At 44.4% G+C, this 19981-nt stretch overlaps 1 protein-coding gene across 1 annotated transcript in view; it reads left to right on the top strand.

Annotated features, from left to right (window-relative positions):
• The window catches only part of DNAJB6 (DnaJ heat shock protein family (Hsp40) member B6), a 62604-nt gene that overhangs the window by 39400 nt on the left and 3223 nt on the right, over positions 1 to 19981 (top strand). The window contains exon 9 of the mRNA XM_081882684.1: positions 18090 to 18287. Within this exon, the coding sequence (XP_081738810.1) occupies positions 18090 to 18287 (198 nt within the window). The remainder of the gene's footprint in view (positions 1 to 18089; positions 18288 to 19981) is intronic.

The raw sequence follows: 19981 nt of genomic DNA, 5'->3' as shown, positions 1-19981 counted from the left end.
TTATCAGTCCATTCTTAGTTTGACAATAGAACATTCTTCCTTTCTTAAACAATTTTCTATCCTGCACCAGGGAACAAAACTCCCAAGGTAGCATTACAGACATTTAAATATGTTCCAACTGTTGAGACAATAAAAAACAGTTGTAATAAAAATAGAACATCATAAGAATGTGCCGGATGAGGCCAATGGCCCATCTAGTCCAGCATCCTGTTCCCACATTGGCCAGCCCGTTGCCTGTGGGAAACCAGCAAGCAGGATTCAAGCGCAGGAGCACTCTCCTGTGGTTTCCAGCGGCTGGTATTCAGAAGCATTGATACATCCCAACTGTAGAGGCAGAGAATAGCCATAATGACCAGTAGCCATCAATAGCGCTCTCCATGAATTTTAATACTTTTCAAAAGATCTTTATGTTGGTGCCATCACCACTTCTTTTGGAAGCGAGTTCCCTAGTTTAACTGTGTGCTGCATGAAAACTGTGTCCTTTTTCCTAGAAGAAATGGTGGGATAAAGGCACAATACCCACAGCAGCTAACTAGCCATTTTTAAAAGGTTGGGAACATTTAAAGGGCATTGCTGTTGAAAACAAGCCTGAGAATTGCACCAGGTGAGCTTTTCCTGAGTAGAACATTCCATAAACAGTACTGAAGCTGAGAAGGTGCTCTTTGCTGTTGCTCCCTGCCTAATTTCAGTAGAGAGGAGCACCAGGAGAAGGGTATCTGATGAAGCTCTTAATGTACCGGTAGATACATGTGGGAAAGAATATCCTTTAAGTTGTCAGGTCTTCAGGTTTCTGCATGATTTCCATACATGGAAATAGATAGATGCATATCGAATAGACAACATGAAACATCTTAAAGCAAACTGCTAAAAAGCAAAGGGCTGCCTTCTGTGGAGACCAGGGAGTGTCATGCCTCTTGTGTGTGGTGCACTACCTGTGTGAGACTACTTGTGTGTAAGGTGTGAGACCTTCTGACAGACATGGAATCCACACCTGCATATTTAGCTTATTACGCTTGGTGATTGTGGGCATTCCATATTTTATCAGACCTTCCAGTCACTGAGAAGTTACAAAGCGATGGCTGGTGTGACATGGGTGTCTCTCCAGGATTTTACTTCTTCAGTGCTGAGGAGGCTTCATTCAGTGCCCACCTCTCTATGCCTCCCATTTCATCCTTGGAATGAGAGGTCTGTGGCTTGGCTGCATTTCTTAAGCAACCAAGCTTTCTTCTAAAAGATTCTAAAACTTCCATTACACCAGACCTGTTGGCTGTGCTATAATAGGACTTGTGCCTTTGGCATCTATCCTGAGTACTTATGGGGCTTGTATGAGATTTCGCAGAATTATAAAGCCTGGATCAGCAAACTTTGCAGTCTGCTGAGTAAACATAAATGGGTTGGGACATCCCATCATGGCAATGAGCAATTCTTTGAGTGCCAAATACCCGTCTAAAGATACCACAGCAACATAAATTATTGAGCTTAAGACAGGCATTCAAATAAAAGGCTGCAGTTATCAGAAAGCAAGACCTGCTTACTGTCGATAGCAGCCAGTATTTATACTATGCATTCCAAAGCACTTCAGATGCATCTTCTGTACAATAACCTTGTTACCATGTTGTAGATGGGGGATCGGAGAGTCAGAGAATTGTGGCTTGCTTAAGGGACGTGGGTGGCGCTGTGGGTTAAGCCACAGAGCCTAGGACTTGCCGATCAGAAGATTGGCTGTTCGAATCCCCGCGGTGGGGTGAGCTCCCGTTGCTCAATCCCTGCTCCTGCCAACCTAGCAGTTTGAAAGCACTTCAAAGTGCAAGTAGATAAATAGGTACTGCTCCGGCAGAAAGGTAAATGGTGTTTCCGTGTGCTGCTCTGGTTCGCCAGAAGTGGCTTTGTCATGCTGGCTACATGACTTGGAAGCTGTATGCCAGCTCCCTCGGCCAGTGAAGCGAGATGAGCGCCGCAACCTCAGAGTTGGCCACGACTGGACCTAATGGTCAGGGGTCCCTTTACCTTTTACCTTTAAGGCTAACTTAAGGGAGACTGTGGTTGTGGTGAGATTGAATGGAAGGCTTTCCTGTCAATATATTTAGCTGTGACAGTGCACTACAATTTTGGGAAGGGACACTGGATTAGTTTTACTAACAATTTTATGCTGTGCTGTTGCTTAGATGGCCACCTGCTACTTTTGCAAGCCACTAGTCTTGGGCTATGTGTCCACTGGATACCCTATCTGTATCTTTGGCTGGTGGATCAACAACTGTGCCCTTCAGGACACAGTTGCCTTAACCATTGTGACTCATTCGCTGATAACCTCTCTGCTGAAATAAGGGAGGCCCCATCTGCATTGGCATTCCGCTGGCTTCTGAAGACGCACCTGATTACACGCATTCCCTTGATCTCTTGACCTGTTTTAATTGCTGTGTTGTTTTAATGGGGTTGTTTTATTGCGTGCTTTAATTATGGAGGCTTATAGTTTAATGTTAGTGAAATTGGCTTTTAATCCTGTAAACCACTTAGAAGCCTTTTTCGACCTAAAGGGGTATATGCATTAATAATGAACAATAATACTCTTGGGGAAGGATTGCTTGGCAGTGATGCTGGGCAGCCGCTGTTTGACTGTGGCCTCCTTTTCATTAGACACTCGCTGCCTTGTCCTGGGACTGATGATTTCTTCCTGTCCTTCATGAGGAGAGTTGATGGACTGCAGACCTGGGAGAAGCTTTCTGTAAGGATTTATGGGGAACAGTTGTCAGGGGTGCGTATGTGTGTTGTATATTCTACCACCTGAGTAGGGAGAAAACTGTGCACAACCATCCTGGAGTTAGTGGGCTACTTGCACAGCTGAAAGGAAGGGTCTTGGTTCTAGTATAATGGGATAGGATGCTGATTAACCATACCATACATATATCCATACCTGTCACTGTGCAGTGTTAGAAACTCGGATACATAAGCTAATTGCCAAATGACACCTTAAAACTTAGGTTATGGTTGCCACAACGTACTGTCTAGGCACCATTTTTCCCTCCAGTGGAGGAATAAATAATAATAATAATAAAAATTGTTCCATTTCTATACTGCTATATATTTTAAATAAATAATTTCAAAGCTCTTTACAACACATTAAAATGTGAAATAGAACAATGCAGAATAAAATAAATTCAAGCTTCAAAGACAGGGGTCAGCAAACTTTTTTAGCAGGGGGCCGGTCCACTGTCCCTCAGACCTTGTGGGGGGCCGGACTATGTTTTGGAAAAATATATATGAATGAATTCTTATGCCCCACAAATAACCCAGAGATGCATGTAAAATAAAAGGACACATTCTACTCATGTAAAAACACGCTGATTCCCGGACCGTCTATGGGCTGGATTTAGAAGGCGATTGGGCCGGATCCGGCCCCCCGGGCCTTAGTTTGCCTACCCATGTTCAAGGAGAATATTTCAGATCCTTCCCTAAGTGACTTTTTGCTTTCCCCTATATTTATTTACCAACTTAATTTATATAGCTGCCCCATATCAGAAGTACTCTAGGGAGCCAGTGTGGTGTAGCGGTTAGAGTGCCGGACTAGGACCTGGGAGATCAGGGTTCAAATCCCCACTCGGGAATGAAGCTCGCTGGGTGACCTTGGGCCCGTCCCAGCCTCTTGACTTACCTCACAGGGTCGTCATAGGGATTAACTGTGGAGGAGCATGAACCATGGACTCCTTGGAGGAATAGGTGGGATATGAATGCAGTGATGCAGCTCTTCTGCTTACCTGCTTAAGACAGCTGGAGAGACCAGATGGTTGAAGGTGTCCTTTGCTAATCTGGCACCTGGGAAATTTTGGACGCTGGCACTGCGTGCGTGGACCTTAATTTGACTAGTAGGCCTTTCATAGCTGTGTTCTATATTCAGGGTGTGGTGCAGGTGCAGAGGTGAGGTGAGGTGGGGACTAGAGCGCTTGCTTCAGTGTAAGGGTACAGTGTCTGCTTCATAGCCATCTCAGTCCGTCCCTGACGTTAGGGCAGGGGCCCAAGATTGCACTATCTTCTAGAATTACCAGAAGCATGCTTGTTTTGTTTGTGCTGCTGCAGTCAGTTCAGGGTACGAAAAGAACTGAGCTCAGAGGAACATACTGAAATGAAACTTGTCATGCTCTGGCGGCGACCTTTGGCACGTCACATATCAGGCTGCCATGCCTTCATTGGTTCGGCAGAGCTTTTGTTTGGCAAACGGCTAGGCATTCTTCGACCATAAGAGTGAGCTTGGTTTCAAAATAGTTTGTCTGTGGCTTAGGCCTGCCAGATCAAATCTTCCAAAAATAGGAGGCTGTAACAGGGTGCTGCGAAAACTACCGAAAGGGCCTTGCTTTCTGAAGGTGAGACGTTGGGTGTTCTGCATTACGGTCTTGTGTAATGTTTTACACCACACCTGCAGTTGAAAATTCATTCTTGGAAGAGCTCTTAGTAAATTCATACAACTTAAAAGCAGAGAAATATCCCGGAAGAATGGGAATTTCCCTGTTTGTCTTCTCTGAATTGCTCAAGGCTGTCGGAACACAGTGCACTGTCACAAATGTAGACTGAAAGTCATAGAGTGAGATCACCTGAGATTTCAGAAACCAGGAAGGAATTGCCCATGAAACATCAGCCATGTCTCCATAGCGCAAATCCTTATTTCCTCTAATTTACTATCCTCCACCATTTCCATTTTCTGTTTCCCACTCTCATTTCTCTCAAGTTGTTCTTCTCATTCTGATCTGTCTTCATACGATCACAAGCTTATATTGTCCAGTCGGAGACCACCTAGGTTTTTTTTTTTGCAGATCTAGAGATAACAGAGGAAGGTGGCATCATCTCCAAAGCTGTTGTGATTATCTAGAATGCGACAGTGTCCTTAAATGGTTCAGCAGGCACTGGAAGAACACTGAGAGCCAGGGTGGTAGAGGATAGAGTGTAGGCTGGAATTGGTTTCAAATCTGGTTTCAAATCTGCTGTAGTTGCCTAGGTCTCAGCTTTACCTACTAGTGTGATCATCACATCACACCTTTGTGATGATAAAACTGGAGGAAGGGGTACATGTACTGCTCTGAGTCCCATTGAACTTTGTGGGGTTTACTTCTGAGTAAACATAGGCAGGGATGAGCTAAAAAAACAAATAAATCTCTTCCAGACTTGCAAAATACGACATGCTAGTGATTTCACAGCTGCTTTGACATTCCTTAAATGGTTCCTAGATGATTTCAGTCTCATGTCTACTAAGCATTGTTTGGCCAGGAATTTTTTAAAAAATGACTTTTCACATAATATCAGAACCTGGGATATTTCAAGTTGTTTTTTAGTAGAACATATATCAGCATAAGTTCTTGTTTAAAAAAATACATGATGGGGTATAGCAAAGCATTCGTGTTTTTGAAAAAGCAAGTTGATTTTTATTATAACTTTGCCTTATTTGGAAGTGCTGCAAGTGTTGTGGGTTTTTCTGGAATTTCAAACACTTGCTGGAAAGAAATTTTAATATTCAGAAGCATTGGTATGAGCTATGGAACTGGCAGTATTTTGAACTCTGAAGGTTCCCTGTGTTGGAAAATGCTTCAGGATTTTTAGCGTGCTGTGTACTGCCAAATCAATGGAAACTTGCAGCCCCCCCAAAGCAGCTCCCCATTGGGCTTTTAGTTTACTAAAATGAATGCTGAATGCTAAAATGAGAGGGGTGTGTGGTCTTTGTAGGAAATGTGTTAGCACAAAATGCAAGAAGACAGTAATGGTTTTCCAGTTACCCAAGCCTTCATTAATTCTTTATTTTTTAAGAATAATTTTTTATAAACCGACCAATCACATCAAATCAAACCAAATTACATAAATTCCAAATTACACAGCCGAATTTTAAATTTTTGTTGGGGGTACCCATATTTCAAGTTCCGAAGGGGATCCAATCAACTTCTTGCTTCTTACTGCTGTTTTAATGTCCACACCTTATGATGTTCACAGTACTATCCAGTCCTTTCTTATTGTTTTTCCACATCTCTTGTTGTTATTTTCATATATATTTTCCTTTCTCTTTGTGACCTCTGATAGTCTCCACAAGCTGGTTAGAACATTTTGTAATCCTGCGTGGATATTATTTTTTTTATCCAGTAGCCATATCCAGACGTTTTCCATATAACATCACTTCCATACATCAAAACAGTCTTAGCATCATTAATCTTCACCAATTTGCCTCCTTTCTCAAAACCTCTGAGGAGATTCACCAGGAATGCAGTCTGAAAACAAGTCCATTCTTCCTCCCGGCTATAAATCCTTTGGCAAGATGGCGACTCCGAATTAATTGCTGCGCCATTCCAAAAGCTCTTATTGCTTCTCAGTCCCCATAAAGCATACTTTTGGTTAAAGTTTATCTCCACACAGACCTTAATCATCCTGCTTGGGTCAGTTCAACCGACGATTCTAATGAGGAAGGGTTCTTGTAAATCACATAGAAGGAAAGTAAAAAAGGTTCCTCCCCCCATTCAGTCCCGTTGTCAACATACCCAGCCTTTGGTGTATCTTCATCGTAAAATATTCCTGTTTCTCCAACCCGTCGTCTTCTTTTGCAGAGGTCACTTAAATTAGCACACTTCACTCCCCTTCTTCACTTGAAATATGTGCATTTGCTTCTTTTGTAATTAATTATTCCAAATTGCTGCAGCTAGTTGCGCAATCAGAGACAGTGTCCAGGAGAGCCGAGGTCCACATGGGGGCATTCTGCCTAGGGCCCTCACCCCCTTCTTTCGAATTAGGGGGTGATTTATGGGCACAGCAGGCAAGGGCAGTGTTCCCCATTTCCTTGGGGCAACAAGGGAGGCTGCCGACTCCCATAACAGCCTCTTAATTACCCCGTGTGGGTCGGAGAGATGGTATTGTCAGCCATCTTCCAATGTGCCGCCTAGTGGCCCCCCAAGCCTTCATTAATTCAGTGTGTTCCTACCAGGGGTCAGCAACCTTTTCCGGCTGTGGGCCGGTCCACTGTCCCTCAGACCATGTGGTGGGCCAGACTATATTTGGGGGGGGGGGGAATGAATGAATTCCTATGCCCCACAAATAACCCAGAGATGCATTTTAAATAAAAGGACGCATTCTACTCATGTAAAAACATGATTCCCGGACCGTCCATGGGCCAGATTTAGAAGACGATTGGGCTGCATCCGGCCCCTGGGCCTTAGGTTGCCTACCCCTGTCCTAAGCAAATATGTAACTAGAGCTTCTTGATATGTAAACATTTGATTGCATCCAGTGATCTATGAATGCACATTGCTGTAGTCAACACCACGATGGCAGTGTCTAGCACAAAATGGCATCACTTGGGAATCTGAGCTATCCTTTTAAAAGAGTTGACTCTAACATGCATAATTTAAGAGGAAACCTTAAAAGCAGCAAGGCAGCTCTCCTAAACTCTCCAGAGCTTTTGGTAAGGTTCTCAGTATGCAGCAGATGGTATCTACCGTATTTTTCGCTCTATTGGACGCACCGGACCACAGGACGCACCTAGTTTTTAGAGGGGGAAATCAAGAAAAAAAATATGATTCCCCACCCCACCCCAAAGAGCAATGGACAGGCTGTGCGCTTCCTCTTTAGCCTTGAGCAGCATCTTTAGCCTTGCACAACGGGATGGATCGTGCCAGCTGTCCACCAGGGCTGGACTAGATGACTCCTAGGGTTCCCTTCCAACCCTGCAATTCTATGACCTCGGAAGTTGTTGGGGGTCTCCACCACTGGAGGCTTTTAAGCAGCGGTTGGGGGACCATCTGCCTGGCGTTCTTTAGCTGTGATTCCTACATTGTGAGGGGGCTGGGCTAGATGACCCTCGGGTGGCCCTCCCAACTCTATACAGTCCTACACTTCTGCGGCAGGAGATCCACAGCCACTTCACACAATGCCCACTCCCAATTTTCATTGGAGAGACATGTGGCTTCACTGTCTAGGTAGGTACCCCCCTGCCTGCCACTCTTACATCACCCCACTTAAGCCGAGGGAATTCCTGCCCAGAGAAGCTCCCAGGTGAGGCAATGGTTAAGATCTACCTCTGGTAAATGGCTTTGTATCCCCCCCTCTTTTCTCTTCTTCTATGCTAGTTCCTTCTCTTATGTTTTGTTTAATCTGTTTTTATTGTATACTAAAATAAAAGCTGCAAAGTTTCCTTTTTTATAATATTCCCCCCCTCCAAACTAAAACGTTAATCTAGATAAAAACACTGATCCAGAGGAAAATAAGGGGGTGGAGAAAGGACGAAAAAAGAAAAAGAGGTAGAGATAGAGAGATTTTTTAAAAGTTGGCTTCTTTAGCCTTGCACAGCCTCCCGCGGCTGGAGAGGCGCGCACGGCTAAAGAGGAAGCCCGGGCAGCGAGCGGGATGGATCGCGCTTGCTGCCTGGGCTTCCTCTTTAGCCTTGCGCAGCCTCCCACGACTGGAGAGATTGCGCAAGGCTTTTCTAGAGGAGGGAGAAGGGACTGACTGGCCGTGTCAGTCCCTTCTCCCTCCTGGGGAAAAGCCTGCAAGAGCCGCTCGAAGCTTGTGTGTGGCTCTTGGGGGCTTTTCCTGCTTGCCTCCCCCCCCCCCTGCATTCGCTCCATAGGACGCACAGACTTTTCCCCTTAGTTTTTAAGACGGAAAAACTGTGTCCTATGGTGCGAAAAATACAGTAACTTTGCTCTGCTCTGCTTAGAAGGATGCTGCCTGCTGCTTGTTGAGGCTGAGGAAGGCAAGTCTTTGCTGTCCATTCATGATCTTTGCAAAATATTTGGCCAAAAGCTTCCAAATTTTGCTCAAGAATCTCAAATGCCATTGCAGCAAATGCATTGTAATTGGTGCAGGTTTTCATTTTCTTCCATGCAGAGCTGTTCTCTGGCAGCCACCATTGCCAGACCATTCACCGGGCTCCATTTTACCGTAGTCCTTTGTTTTTTTCACTGTACTGTTTTTGAATCACGCCAGCCTTGGTCATATGCACTAATTAATTTGGCAAAATAAATATTAATCCTTGATATGTCTACGAAGCTTTGATCTGGAGGCACAACCATGTCGCTGAAGCAAAGCGGCATGAAGTCTGCTTTGCAAATAGAGGCCTGTTGCAAAGAGAAATATAAATTATACACTGGGGAACTTGACAATGTGAAGAGTGGGGTGGTGGTAGGAGATAGCCTGACACCAGCATTTGGAAGTAAGTTCTCATAGAATCATGGTAGCTTTTTCAGTCTAAATCGGTATTTCAGAAATGTTGTATTAGTGTGAGTGGGGGCAGGGCAGTATTCTGGGAATGCATAGTTTTGGGAGGTGAAAGGAAAGCTATTTTATTAAATTGTTTTTACAGTGATCTTCTTGCTCTCCTCCCCCCCCCCAACATGGGCTGAACAATAATTAGAAATAACTGCTGCACTCCTGCAGGATAGATGCTTAAAAGCATGTACAGTGGTACCTCAGGTTAAGTACTTAATTCGTTCCGGAGGTCCGTTCTTAACCTGAAACTGTTCTTAACCTGAAGCACCACTTTACCTAATGGGGCCTCCTGCTGCTGCTGCCGCGCCGCCGGAGCACGATTTCTGTTCTCATCCTGAAGCAAAGTTCTTAACCTGAGGTAATATTTCTGGGTTAGCAGAGTCTGTAACCTGAAGTGTATATAACCTGAAGCGTATATAACCCGAGGTACCACTGTATACCTATTTCCATTAGGTTGCAGAAAGGTTCATTTGTAATGGTGATCCCAACATGAGACAAAGCAAGCTTTCCATTCTTTTCACACCCCCCCCCAAAAAAAAAGTACAATGAGATGAGATGCAGCCTGAGGCCAGGGTGTGAGAGAAGAAGCTGTACCATCTTGTCAGAGCTTTGTCCCACAGTTGGTGTTTCCCTGCTTCAGTCATACCTTGTGCTGGAATACATTTATTGCCGCTTCACCCTCAAGAATGGCAAGTTGAGTCTTGCTTCACCAGTAAACTCCCTCTCTCTTAACTCTGCAACGTCCTATGAGAAGGAGTCAGTTCTCCTATTAAGTGTGCAAAGTTCTTTACAATCTTAGAACAGATGTTTACAGCAGTTCTGAAAGAGTGCCCATTTTACAGATCTAGAATTGAGGCTAAGGTGTGGGAGGGGAGGGAAAGGAGATTTGCCCCAAACACTCACTCCTAGTTTATGGTTGAACTCATCCCAGGCTAGCACTGTCTGTTGAGTGCCTTTCTCTGTTGCTTGTCTCCTACATTTGGCATTTTTTTAAGGGACTCTGGATGTACTGTCTCTGAAAATGAAGGTTTATTTTAGCCATCTTTGCTCATATCCATCAATAGACCACCCTCTTCAGTTTCGCAGATCTTTTTGCAATGCATCTAATCATCAGTGTGTCACCGCTTCTTTAATATTATTGCAAATGACCCTCTTCTCTTATGCTCATCACTATGCTTTGGTTGCCCTCCAAGACTTTGTTTCGCGAATATCGGTTGCTAATTGCCTCTTTGCCCTTCCACAAACTGCAGAACGGATGTATGCAGTTTTGCTTCTGACAGTGAAGAGTTGTCAGTAAATTTGAAGTACGCATCTTCAGCAAATGTACTGACTTGTCAACATGCCTTTTACCCTTTTATAAGGCATACACTGAAAACCGATTCCTTATTAAAAGTGTTGACAGATTACTTCACTGTTGATCTTTCTCAGTTGATCTTTCTCAGTGTGTAGTACTGCCCTCTGCTGGCTAGAATGTATATACTTCATTATATCACACACACACACCCTTCTAGTTAAGAGTATTGTGTTCAGACACAGGATAATATGGTGGACTGGGGATTTTCTTGTCCTACCAGCTAGGCTAAGCTAATTCATATTATTGCAACTCTGAAAGATGTTAAGAGAGATTCCTGTTTATTCAGGTTTTATCATGCAACCTGAACAGACCTTTGGGAATATGCCTTGAAAGCTGAAGATTCATTTAACACCAATTCCAACAAGTTATCTAACACTACGTATCGCCTTGTAAATGCTTCTGCAACATTAGGCCTTGGATCTCTCCAGTCATTCTAGATCAGTGGTTCTCAAAGGGTGTGTGACCTGCCACACTGGTGCAGCAGAAGAGGATGGCAGGTGTGGGCAGGAAGATTCAAGGACAACCAAGGAAACACGTAAACATTTCAGTGTAGCGTAGCAAAGTATAATTGTTTTAATTTTTGGCAGAATATGGATAGGTATTTTTCAAAATGAGAGCAAGAACATCAAGTGATACTGAGGACAATCCCAGTTGCGTTTCCAAATGTATTCCCCATATATATATATATATATATATTTCTGAAAGTGAGAGCCAATAATTTAGGGGTATTACAGGAGACGCGGGTGGCGTTGTGGGTTAAACAACAGAGCCTAGGACTTGCCGATCAGAAGGTCGGCAGTTTGAATCCCCGTGACGGGGTGAGCTCCCGTTGGTCGGTCCCTGCTCCTGCCAACCTAGCAGTTCAAAAGCATGACAAAAGTGCAAGTAGCTAAATAGGTACCGCTCTGGCGGGAAGGTAAACGGCATTTCCGTGCGCTGCTCTGGTTCGCCAGAAGCAGCTTAGTCATGCTGGCCACATGACCCGGAAGCTGTACGCCGGCTCCCTCGGCCAATAAAGCAAGATGAGCGCTGCAACCCCAGAGTCGGTCACAACTGTACCTAATGGTCAGGGGTCCCTTCACCTTCAGGAGACGTTGGGCTCCTGCTTTGCCTCACCCCTGGTTCTGCTTAATTGGCTGTTGCTCATGGAGCTGGGGCAAAGAAACTCAAGAGCATCTACATCACATGTTGTCCTCTGCTAGACATTAGCAGAGAAGAAACATGGTTCATAAACAGCAAGTCAAGGGGTCAAGGGGATGGCGCAACCATGATCTAGTTTTCCAGCCCATACTTTTATATTTATATATTGTACACTTCCATTTCTTCTTCATGCCACAGTTTAAGATACTGCCACAACTTCTCAAAGTCTTCCTGTAGCTCTTAGGTTTCCTTAAGATGTTCATTAAATGGTGACCACTTGCTGACCCTCAGAATAGAATTGTAGAGTCAGAAGGGACCATGAAGATCATCTTGTCCAACCCCCTGCAATGCAGGAATCTTTTTGCCCAACATGGCAAAACCCATGACCCTGAGATTAAGACCTACTGAACTATCTGCTAAAGAATAAAGCTCTGCCCCTTTTTGTTTGATTCTGGGCCAGCTCTTCAGGGTAAAATGAGGTTCTTGGTTAAACATAAGTGCAAACTCCTATCCAAAAGGGACTTGCATGACTGAATGAAGAAGTCAGATCCAAACAATTGAGCCACACAAGTCTCTTTTTAGAAAAGATCTCCAGCGTTGCAGTTAACAATTAACACATCAGCATGATTGGAATTACCTTTTAAGTCATTTTACAATTAAATTTGGCTATAACAATCAGATGAAAGAAGCAGCTAGGTTTAACATTCAAATTATCTGTTGCTTGTGTGATAGCTTTGAATCCTAGTCGTTCTGCCTAAGAACTCTTTTCATAAGAGAATTTTAATTAGGTTAGAGAGGAATAAAGCCAATACTGTTAATTGCATGGGGAGAAGAAAACCCTATTTCAGTAAGCTGGGGGGAAACAAATATGAAACTTTCCCCCCAGTATAATTACTGTAAGGAATAACTATTCATCACTGGGATGCTTTGGCGTTAGCATGCTTTAATTATAAGGAACATAGCAGTGCTGATTCTAACTTCTAAATGCTAATTTTCAGTAAATGTCGCAGAAGATGTTTTGGGGACTGGTGGGTGCAGGAAGAAAGTCTCTGATGTCACCTCCCCCCTAAAAAAATGATCTACCTTGCATTTCTCCAAGTTACTGGACAAGTTGTGGTGGCCCATGGGTAGGGAATTAAATGGGTGGGACCTGGCTGAATGTACAGTATGTAGGAATGTACAGGCAGTTCTCTGGCTCAGTGCTAGATCAAAGCTCTGCATACAGAACTTCCAGGTTAAAAGCCTTGGCATAGGTGGTGATGGTAGAGCTATTTGCTTGACACTCCCAAGAGCTGATGTGAGTCAGAGTAGACAGCAGCCTGACCTATCACAAGCCAACTTCCTACATTTCTGTCACTGAACTGCAATCTTTATGGAGTGGAAGAGAAACCGGATCAATCAAATCACATGTTCATTCCTACTCATAATCATCCAGACCTCATGACTTCCTGTGCATGGTGGTTGAAACTTTTCCTTGACCTGTTGCCATCTGAGCCGCCTTTAATGGTACCGGTGGAAAACCAGTCTTCAAACATGGAATGCAAAGAGTGTTATAATTTAGGAGCTGGTTAGGCTTGAGGCTCGTGAGAGAGAGAGTGTGCCTTATCATTAAACAGCCCTAGCTGGCTGCATAGATATGATAATGACTTATTAAATTTCTATACCACCCTTCATCCAAAGATCTCAGGGCTGTTCGCAACAGAAAAATACAAAATACATAAGAAAACAAACAAAACCAAAACCAATATCCCCCCTGATTCCCATGAACACATTAAAAAAGCCATAGATTGTTAATCAGTAAAATGCCTTGTTGAAGAAAAGCAGTCCTGAGCCGTTTAGCTTTATAGGTAAAAACCAACCCTTTGAATTTGGCCCAGAATTGGCAGCCAGGATCCGTGTAAGATACTCAAACTGTCTTGTCCAGGGGTCAGCAACCTTTTTCAGCCGTACACCATCCCTCAGACCATGTGGGGGGCCGGACTATATTTTGAAGGGAAAAAAATGAACGAATTCCTATGCCCCACAAATAACCCAGAGATGCATTTTAAATAAAAGCACACATTCTACTCATGCGAAAACATGCTGATTCCCGGACAGTCCACAGGCCGGATTGAGAAGGTTGCCTACCCCTGGTCTTGTCGCACTGAGCAACCTGGCTGCTGAATTCTGCACCAGCGTAAGTTTCTGAAGCATCTTAAGAGGCAGAGGCATTGTCGTAATCTAGCCTAGAGGTTACCAGAGCCTAGACAGCAGTAGTTAGGCTGTCCCTGTCCGAATAGGGGCACAACTGGACCACAAGCCAAAGCTGATGGAAGGCACTCTGCGCCAGTGAGGCCACCTGAGCCTCAAGTGACAGCAAAGGATCCAAAAGGACTCCAAAGTTGTCTAGCCACTCCTTCAGTGGGAGTGTCACCCCATCAAGAGCAGGCAACCTCTCATCCATCCAGTCTAGAGAACCACCCACGAACAGGGCCTCAGTCTTATTGGGACTGAGCTTCTGTGTAGAAGAAATTCCTTTTGCTATTCAGGACTAGCCCTACCATTAGGCAGATGGGGCGTCTGCCTCAGGCAGCAGGGTGAGGCAGGGTGTCACAAAAGAGCAGCAAGTTATGAAGTTTTTTGTTTTTTACTGTATCACTATTTATTGCCTTTCTTTTTCTCCTAGGAAATGGGAGAAGCGTTTTGGGGATTTTCTGATTCAGGTGCCAAAATTGGATACCATGCACTTTGACTTGGAAGGAAGGGGTGCTGTTTCCCTTCTGCCACAGGTAGCAAAATACCTTGGGCCAGCGTTGCTGCTGCAGTACGTGGAAGCAGCATTCATTTCCCCGAGCAGCCTTTGTACATGTGCTTCTTCTTCCCCAAACAATCATACCTACCCCCTCCCAAAAACATCCCCATTAAACTTTGTACAAATTGCATAATCATGTAAGTGCACAAGCCACAACACAGTGACATTCTGTTCTGATGTAGCAATAGGCTGGCCAGACGCATACTGGCTTCCAGGGCTATATAGAAACAAATCTGAGCAACCCACAGGCTACTTTAGGATAAGGTGGTGCTAACTGTGGATTTGCTGTCCTTAAACGAACCGAGCAATTACTGTGTCACCTAAATCACAGCAGAGGCCCAGCAGGTCAGATGTATCTTGTATTCTGTGAAAAATCAACTGAGAAGTTCTCCCGTGCACGGATGAGACTTGGTCCTATTTAGTGGGGACTGGTGAAGGAGACATTATGTTCTCTTACAGCTGAGAAAGGACACCCCCTTTAAAGAAAGGTTATGGGCAGTAGAAGAGGAAGTAAACATCCTTCTTAAAATCAGTTTAATAGTGTGTCCATGCTTCATTGTTTAATATTGTTCTGATAAACTCCTCAAAGCCTTTGTCATTATAAGAAGTCCCCTTTGTCTTGTAGATTACTTCCATTACTCAGAAATAAGACTGAGGACAAGAGAAGATGAGCTTGGGCAGGGTTATGTCATGTCTGAACTTGGAATTAAACTCTAGTTTCAAGCTGGCACGGGGGCTCTGACAGTTTTCCATGTTAGTCCTGTTAGTGGCATTTGAGAACTATTGTCATACTACTATTCAGTGCTGTGATCCAAAATCATCCTAGCTTTGCACATGCAATAGTTCTTAAGGATTTCCTTTCCCTTTGACCTGTCTCTCACTTCTTCAGGCCAGTTCCTAGTGCTCTTTGTCACAGGACTCGCTTGTAACCAACTACATACAGCCATCTTGCCATCCTTACCAAATGATGCATGAGCCAGTAGGGAAAGCATGCACAAAATGTGGCACCACCTTGGATGACACCATGCTTTTATGAGCACTCATTAAATCTGATTAACGAGATGAACTAAGCAATGTGTTAGAAATTCCAGCACCTCTTTTGTATTGTTTAATGTCTTTGTGGTAAAAGTTTTCCTCCTGGCGCGCTCTGCCTGCCTTTTTCATTTCTACTTTTATGTCTTGCCTCAAGAACTAATCCGTTCCTTAAAACTGGGGCAGCCCTTTGGGGCGTCTTCTGTGGTTGGTTTATAGCTTGCCCCATGAGGATTTTATTCCTAGTATCTGAGGTTGCTTTGTTTTTAACCTATGACACTTTGTAGTGGCAACAGAGGGGCTGCCAGTATCTCTTAAAACCTTGGGAAAATCCTTGGTAAGTAAAGCAGGTTTGAAACAGCCAGATTTAAAAGCACAGAACTCTAAAACAGTAGATTGACAAACCCAAAGGCCTAAAAATGAAGGCTTTTTCTAGCGGTGGAACTGAGCTGGGAAGTTGGATAAGCTCAAGTCACAGAACAAAGGAGCCACTCACTATGCTTGTCTGTGTCTCTATGAAAAAGGGAAAGGCCTGCAAAAGTGAGTAGGGGACTGTGTGAGATGGGATGTAAGCAGATACGTTCAACAGCCACATTGGGTGATGCCCTATATTCATTGAACATAGCTTTTTTATACTCTTGCTCAAATGTGAATGAATGGATTGATGATGACAGCTCCAGATGGTCACCACTTCCTTGTGGATAACTCAAGCTTTGTTATGAAGGCACCTCTGGTGGGTTCAGTTGCTTTCTGGAGAGTTTATGCTAGCAAGGCTGGAGGTCAGAGATAATAGAATCTGCAGTCTAAAATAGTGGACGACACTAGGTTAAGAAAGACTGGTTTATGCTGGTTGGAACATAAGGCTAGGCTGCACTGAGCTTTAGTACTTCCTTGTAGTATGAACCTTGAACTTCTTGCAATATTGACCTATAGTACAATGTCAATTCTGCCATGCCGGTGTGAACAGTTACCTTTTTACTTGACAAGTTGCTTGGACTCTTTGGTTCTTGAATAAGGTGAATGAACCCCAGAGTGCAGGTCTCAGGACTGCATGATGCTGGTAGTCTCTTCTAGAGGGTTGCAGACTCCCATCAACCAGACACCTTGTGCTTCAAGTCCATGGGCAGCCATTTAGGGAGACATGGCAGTCAAGGGCATCTGATTGAGCTGATCCAAAGAAATGGGTGCAGAGACCTGGTGGGTCCTGTAACCTCTTAGCAACTCACCATCTGTGAGAAGCACAAGCTATTGATGTGAATTATGGAAGCTGCTGTGTATCGGTTCATTACTGGTCCAGGAGAATAGGGAAAACCTTTGGAGAGTCCTGAGAAGCATGTCCTCTATTTTCTTTACTTTAGACTTTATGGCTGAAAAGATTAGATATGTGTGTGGGACTTCTTTTTTAAAAAAGAAAGATGTGGAGAACACAAGTTCTGCCTTAATGTTTTTGTCTCATTACATCCCAGGCAGTGGTCAGGATCACTTCACACAAATCTCTTTCTCCCTGTGCATGATCTTATTCATCTTTGCATTCTTGCAATCCTCAGCTTTCCTTTTGCCTCCCAAGTAAGCTTTTTACTTACTGCCAAAGTCCCCCTTTAACAGGCCTTGAGAAGATAGTGTCACAATCAATTCACATGATCTGTTGGTGCCATTTCTGAACACTCCAAAGATGGTCACTAGGATCCAGGCCTGCTTATGTTTTTAATGCACCTGAGTTTACATCTTGCTGTGTTGCAGATTTTAGCAGGACTTTTTCTTCTGGTTACTCTTGGTGGTCCCTTCCAACTCTACAGTTCTAGGATTCTAGTGGCATTAGATGTGTTCAGAGGCTGGGATCTTCTGGGAAGCAGAGTCTGCTGAGTACACCTGTTTTGTCTTATTGCCTCTACGTCCTGCACATGCTCAAGGACAATTTAGAGAACAGAGCACTCACGTGTGTCATTTCCTTCAAAATGGAATGTAGTATGTACTTGCAACAACCTTTGTTAGGCATTTTGACTTGCAAGTACGATATTCTTCTACTTGCCTCACTATTCTAAAATGTAGCTGTGCAGTTACCCTGGCACGGTTTGTGGTCTGTGCCAATATGATGGGAGATATGTGCCAATATGATGTGAGAGCCAGTGTGGTGTAGTGGTTAAGAGTGGTAGACTCATAATCTGGGGAACCGGGTTCGTGTCTCCGCACCTCCACATGCAGCTGCTGGGTGACCTTGGGCCAGTCACACTTCTTGGAAGTCTCTCAGCCTCACTCACCTCACAGAGTGTTTGTTGTTGGGGAGGAAGGGAAAGGAGAATGTTAGCCACTTTGAGACTCCTTCAGGTAGTGATAAAGTGGGATATCAAATCCAAACTCTAGAAATACTCATAGGTTGCAGATGGAGAAACTGAAGTGTTAAAAAAAAAAAGCTTAAGTGACTTGCTTGGGACAACAGCTAAAGTTACGGGACTGGCTTTTCTCTTGTTTCCATTGGAGACAGAGCCATCCTGGGTGACCCCGCTCATTTCTTTCTTGAATGGTCTGCTTTTCCCCCCCTCTCAGGTGTAGCTGACGACGAAGCTTTTGCAGAGGAATGCAGACGCAGAGGACAAAACGCCTTGCCTTTCCAGCCGGCTAATGCCCGTTCTCCAAAATCGGCCCTGAAGCCTGCCGCCTACCCCAAGCATACCTTTCACTGTAATAGCGATGAGGATGGTGACCTGGTCATGACCAACTGGGAGACGCCCATTTATTCATCAGGTGTGCACAAAAAGGTGACGCAGGAACCGGTAAAAAGGCAGGAGCCAGTGCTAAAGCAGGAGCCCGTAAAAAAAGTCACGCCACTTAGCCAGAAGCCTAAGTCAAAGAACCCAATAAGATCGCGTTGCTGCGTACTGATTTAAGGCTAACATTTCACATGCTCTATTCCTCTGCATTCAGACTAGCTTCAGGACTACGTTGCCCTGCCCGTTTTCAGAAGATACCCAAATAAAATTCATTGCCTGTGCCAAATCGTGCATACAGCTCACAGCAAACAGCAGAACTGTGTTTAGTAGCTGACACGTTGCTTGCTTTCCTTGTTCCAAATGCAGGTTTCTAGTAGCCTGTATAGATTTTGTTCTTTGCACTGTCAGGTAACTAGATTTTCAAACTTTTGAGACCTGGTGGAATCTCCTTGGCAAAATGGCTTGCCCTCCTCCTCCTCGTTTCCTTTAGCCAAGTATATGTTTAGCAAGGGCTGACATAAGCAGCAGCCCGTTCATCGTTTTGCTCATTTCAATCGGTGCCAGATCCAAAACATCTAATTTGCAGGTTAATACTGCAAGATTCACATTTCCCTTGGTATCCAGTATTAACAAGCTCCTTAATGTGAATAATCCATTGTTCATACCCTATTTGTTTTTTACCGCCTGCCGTCATGGGAGATGCAAGTGCACTAAGTTGCTGATCCAGTCTGTTTCATGTGCTTACTAAAACGAGAAGCTGCGGCATTGTAGCTTAGCAACTGCACAGCTGAATCTTCAGGTCCCCCCCCCCACTATGGCTTAATTTCAGAACCAGTTTTGGGAAACTATTTTCAGGAAACCTCAGTTCACCATTGCCAAGCGGTCACTCCCCACTTTCCACACTTCTTTGAGTGCCACCACAAGCAAAATGAACACGAACTGAGGAGAAATGACAGTGTGAGGAAGATTTCACATAGCATGGTTTTTAGGGGCACACCTAAACTGGGGGGGGTGTTGTATCCAAAGGTTTTCTCCCTCAGGTAGAAGGAGGGAGGGACTGTTTGGATCCAACTTACAACAAACCTGTCTCACAAAGGGAGGTGTGTTGGGGAGCCAGGATTGGTAGGCTCAAGTTGCCTTGTGTAATATGAGAAACTGCCCTGAGTGTAGAAGTTCCAGGGTGGGTTGTGTTCATCTAGTCCCCGACAGAATAGAAAGGGAAATGTCTTTGGGTCTTTCCCTGCTATGGCAGGCCGCACAGCCAGATGGGGTGAGTTATCCTCTCCCGTGTTGCTCCTTGCCCGCAGGCACTTCTGGCCTCAAGCATCTTATTCATCATCCCTGCTTGTGGCAATTCCGCATTCTGGGAAAGGCAGATATGAACTTGCAGAAACCTGCTTTATGGCAAGGTTTGGCTGGGATGACTCTTCAAGGGCTTCCTTTCAGCTCCCATGACCCATGGAGACCAGAATCGAGAGCGGGGACCACCTTGGGAAGCAAACTTAGGAAACGTGAAACAACCGAGAGGGAAACTCTTGTTTGCTTAAAATTAAGCAACAGGTTGCCAAAGGGCTGTCATTTTGGTTTGCCCTCAAACTTTTTGCCCGTTTCCCTCCCGCTGCTTCTGAGGCCATTGATACGCCAGCCTTAATGGCCATGGATGGTCTCCTACTAAATTCAGAGTAGATCCATTCACTTACTTTAGTCATTTCTGTTTGTTTCAATGGA

This window comes from Podarcis melisellensis (assembly GCF_964234715.1).
Source record: "Podarcis melisellensis genome assembly, chromosome: 12".
NCBI classification, from domain to species: domain Eukaryota; kingdom Metazoa; phylum Chordata; class Lepidosauria; order Squamata; family Lacertidae; genus Podarcis; species Podarcis melisellensis.
This window is presented reverse-complemented; position numbering and strand designations above follow the sequence as displayed.